The sequence below is a fragment of the Nanorana parkeri genome, unplaced genomic scaffold (genome assembly GCF_000935625.1).
Source record: "Nanorana parkeri isolate BGI_ZX_2015 unplaced genomic scaffold, ASM93562v1 scaffold152, whole genome shotgun sequence".
In the NCBI taxonomy this organism is placed as follows: Eukaryota; Metazoa; Chordata; class Amphibia; order Anura; family Dicroglossidae; genus Nanorana; species Nanorana parkeri.
Window position 1 is genome coordinate 681874 of NW_017306420.1, and position 4753 is coordinate 686626.

The 4753-nt window shown below is 43.3% G+C and overlaps 1 protein-coding gene across 1 annotated transcript in view; it reads left to right on the forward strand.

Annotated features, from left to right (window-relative positions):
- The window catches only part of FBXO21 (F-box protein 21), a 20779-nt gene extending 16327 nt beyond the window's left edge, over positions 1–4452 (forward strand). The window contains exons 10-12 of the mRNA XM_018554270.1: positions 362–546; positions 1959–2116; positions 4265–4452. Coding sequence (XP_018409772.1) covers positions 362–546; positions 1959–2116; positions 4265–4452 — 531 coding nt within the window. The remainder of the gene's footprint in view (positions 1–361; positions 547–1958; positions 2117–4264) is intronic.
- The last annotated feature ends 301 nt before the right edge of the window (positions 4453–4753 follow it).

Sequence of the window (4753 nt, forward strand, 5' to 3'; positions counted from 1 at the left end):
ATCTGACTCGCTCTAATCGAAAAGAACGTTTTGGCTTTACACGCACTTTAATGGCTTTCACTACTGTAGAAGTAAAAGTTTGGTTCCAGGGCTGACTAGAGATGATTTTTCCTTTTTAAAATTCTCCTGGACAGGTTTGGGATTTTGAGTCAGTCATTTTAGCAGCTGCAATTTCAGAGGCAGTATAGAATGGCTACATCCAATCATATTGTGATATGTAACATAATTTCAAATGTAGTTATTACTTATCACCATGGAGAAACATTTATTATGTGTGGTGAGCACTAAGCCTGAGATGAATGTGAAGTCGGTGTGGACAACATCCTGGTTAATTCTGTGTTGATATGTTTTTGTTTGGTAGGTCTTGGATATCCTGCAGAACATTCAGGCTTTGGACCCGTCGCAGCATGGTGCTGTGGCATATCTAGTCCAACATACTTTGGAACATATAGAGAGAAGGAAGGATGACAGTACACTTCATACAAAGCTGAGGTCCAATGAGAAGGAAGTGTGTTATTCTGTAGGACTTATTATGAGACATAAAAGGTATGTTTATATTGTAAAGTTAATTTTAACTTCTAGTGTATTCACAGAGTCCATTTTCTATCCTGCAGCTGACTCGGAGAGCCGATTTAGCAGGTCCTTGTAGAGCAGTGGTTCTCAACCTTTCTAGGCCGGGACCCCTTGGTAACATTTGCAAAGTTGTGGTGACCCCCAACGGTAAAATTTAGGGTTGACGCGACTGCTGCAGCGACATCTGGCGGCGTGGTGGGAGAACTGACACTGCTGCGCTAAGAGAGGGCTGAAAGGGACTCTCACTGAGCACAGCAGAAATCACACAGCGACCCACAGGTTGAGAACCACTGTTGTAACAGCTAAAATGGCAAACCATATAACGCAAGCCGAGGGTGTCAACTTTTATTATTAATAATAATGATGATAATCTAATAGCTATCTAATAGTGGGAGACTCCCGGCGACCCCTGGCAAATTGTCATTCGACCCCCGAAGGGGTCCCGACCCACAGGTTGAGAACCGCTGTTGTAGAGTAAGCAGCAGAAAGTCTAGCTTAAAGTGCTTTTTGTATCGAATTGTTCATACTTTAATTTACACACAGCTGCCTGGGTCAGACTTACACAGCATCAAATATTATTGTCCTGGAAAGGTTTAAATGCGCATGTAGTTCCTGTGCTTATGAGGTTCATACAGAGTATCTTACTTGAGTTTATGGCTCATCATGAAGAGTTGTAGTGATGCCTTGTTAAAGTGCAACTGATGCCAAAACTTTTTTTGTAGACATTCACCCTTTCTATTTGCCCTGGTGACCCTTATCCCTGAAAGTAAAAAAAGAACTTCAAATTTTGGATTGTCATTAGAACAGGAATAGATGGGAAATCTTCCTTTATGGACACTAGTTCTGGTGACCCTGCTGACCACCAGATTTCCCTCTTTGGAGGGATTTCCTCTCACTTCTTGTTGGGGCTATCGGGCAGGAAGTGACAGGAATCTCCCAAATGGGACACAATGGCAAAAAAGCTGACTGAGGATCTAACTTCCATTAATCTATACAAAACTAAAAGGGAAAAAAGTAGGTAAATATAACTTTTACTTTGGTGGCTATGTTTCAAATGCATCATGAAGCCTATTCTTGGTTAGAACACCCCTTCTTGTTTAGCTTTTCTGTTCCGTGAGCATAGGGCTGAAGGTTCTTTCAGCATTAGAGTGAGTAAGGCATTTACTTTGGCTTTTGGCTTTTTTCCTTTAGTCTGGGTGCCTGAAGCTTCTCTATGTAATACTTTAGTAAGATTTGTATGCTAAATTGATAGTTTTGCAATGTAATATCCGCAGTAAAATAAAATAAAAATATGCCAATCAACATCCCATCAATCTTCCAATAAACAAATTGTTCATCACATCTTTTCACTCTTCTGATTTTCAACCCATTTTTCACTTTTCCAGATATGATTATAGTTGTGTAATCTTCAGCTGGGATCCTTTGTGTATGATGCCACCGGACTGGATGGAAAACCTGGACCTCTACCACCTCTCAAAAGGAATAGCGCAGCCATTTTATAGTGTGCTTCTTGATGATGGTACTTGTAATTATGTCGCTCAAGGTGGGTGAAGACAATTGGCTTTATCGACAATTAAATTGTAATCTTAATTTGTGCTATAGTATCATTTAAATAGAATGCATAGTTGTACACGCTGACCTTATTTAATAAGATGAAAAAGGAAATGTAAAAACGTTTCTATTTTTTTTTAGTAAAGTAAATATGAAATATTATTAGTGTAGGACACACTAGACATGGGGACCCTTGGTGTGTGTGTGTGTGTGTGTGTGTGTGTGTGTGTGTGTGTGTGTGTGTGGTGAACCTGCATATTTTGCCCAAACTACAAACGAATATCACATCTTCATGTATCTTCTGGAGAACCCACTTAGACTTGGTTCACACCTAGGTGGTTTCAACTTTGCGTGTTTATCGCACAATTTTTTTTCTGCGCATTTTTGCCTTTAAAAAGGCATGTTTCTCCCAGCATAGAGATGTCTATGGGACCTAAACCCGCTCGACATCCGCCTGAAAATAGCTCCTGCGTGACAGCCGTTTCCCACACGCGACTCAACGCTAAGCTGTGAACAGTCACCATTGACTTACATGGAAATGTGTGTTTTTGCGTGTTTTAGCGCAAGTAGATCCACGCGGAAAAATGCTCAGGTGTGAACCAGGCCTAAAGGTTCCCTTTAAAATGAAACTAAACGTACACATACCTCTGCTCCAGTAAGCTCCCTCGCCAGCGCCAATTTCTTTGCCCAGTCTTGTTTTGGATTTGGCCTCTTCGGGGCAATCTTGATTAGCCAGCCAGGGATGATGTAGCTTATGCGCATGTGATGACATGCACAGAGCAGTTAATTTATCCCAGCATTGTGCAAGCACTATAAATGATTTGTTTGTAGTATAAGTAATACTAACTTAAATGATTAAAGTGATATTAAAGTCAGTCCTTTCCCTTGCAGAGAGTCACCCTTGTATGTGCTACTAAGCTGCGCATGTCTCCACAGGCACAGCAAGGCTATCTGCTCCCTTCTTCCTGCTCCTCCTACTCCAAGCTAGTAGATTGACAGCTGCTGGAGATTTCTCTCTGCCTTGTGATCTTGTACTGGACAGCAAGTTCAGGGAAACTAAACGCTGTCTCCGCCCCCACACCGCTCTGCCGCACTGTGATAGGCGGCCGAGCGGTGTGATATCAGCGCTGTGATAGGCGGCCAAGCGGTGTGGGAGGAGAGACACCGGCCTTCACAGCGCTCGGCCAGCTGTCACTTTATCTCCTCCCCGCTGGGACACAGAGCAGCGCCCAGCGGGGAGGAGAGAAACCTGGATGTGCCGCTGTATCGGCAGGAAAATGGCACTTTCGGCATTTAGCGCCAAATTTTTGGCCGATATATCGGTGCATCCCTAGTTGTGAGGGTTTGTATTTTGGGGTTCTGAAAGCTTGCATTAGGGGGTCCTGAAATATTCTAAGGTGGTCCAAAAAGCTTGACCATATCAGCTACTGGTACATTAAATACATTAAAGGAGAACTATGAGGTGAGTGCTTTTCACTCACCTCATAGTTCTAGCCGACCTGTGACAATGAGACTGTCACAGGTCGGCTCAGTAGATCGGGAGGTGAGCGAACACACCGGCATGCGCTCACTTCTCGATCTTGTCACGGCTCTCTGCCGTGACAGGGGAGGGGCAGGATTCCCCACTCAGATCCTCCAGCGCTGACTGGCGGGAACGGACGGGGGAGGGGTCGGGTACAGCTGGCTCTGCCTCTAGATAGGCAGAGCCAGCTGTCACTCACGCAGCTGGGCGGATCCAGACATAATTGTCGGGATCCGCTTCAGCTGCGGCGTCTTAGTATACAGCAAGCTGTAGCTCGTGGTATACTGAGCTTAAGGTGATGGGAGGACGCTAGTTTGTGTCCTCCCGTTACCCTAAGGGAAACTCTAGGGAAAAGCCCTAACCCCATAGTTCTCCTTTAACACTATGTTTTGTGAAATGTGACATGGTACACAATGATTTATCTGTCCCTAACTTATTCAAATACTACAAACAAGCTAGAGCCGCTCACTAATCTCTACTACTGAATCTTCTAACAAATCCTTATAGCCTTGTAACTGAAAACTATTAGATGGTTGTAACAGGTGTCCTCATTGAAAGATGTCACCCTCATAAATGTAGTAATGCTTTGGTACTAATTTCTTTTTACATTTGTTGCAGAGGATCTTGAACCACATCCATCTCCAGCAGAAATAACACATCCAGATATAGCCCTTTACTTCTCAGAGTTTGCAGGAGACCGCTACATTACAAATAAAGAGCTGCAGCTTCAGTTCCCAGAAGATGCGGACTTTATTGTCCAGCAGAGTGCGGAGGGTCAGCCTGATTCTTCACCCCAGGAACCATGATTTCTGTCTGTTTTTTTTTTTTAGATCTACTGCTGGCATAGCTATCACACAAACCTGGTAAGTCCAGGATTTGTACCAGCACAGAACAGTGCTGTGTGTTACAATTAAATTATTTGACGTCCCATAATAAGACGCGGTTATTTTTATAAGAATAGTGCTCCCTCTCCAGGAACACAAGAGCCACCATGCTTGTTAATCTAATAGCCCTTGAGCATGCTCATACTTAGCATGCTGAATAGATATGTAATATAAGATAAAGTAGGTTAAGGATACAATACTCCTTTATTAAACAAAATAACCG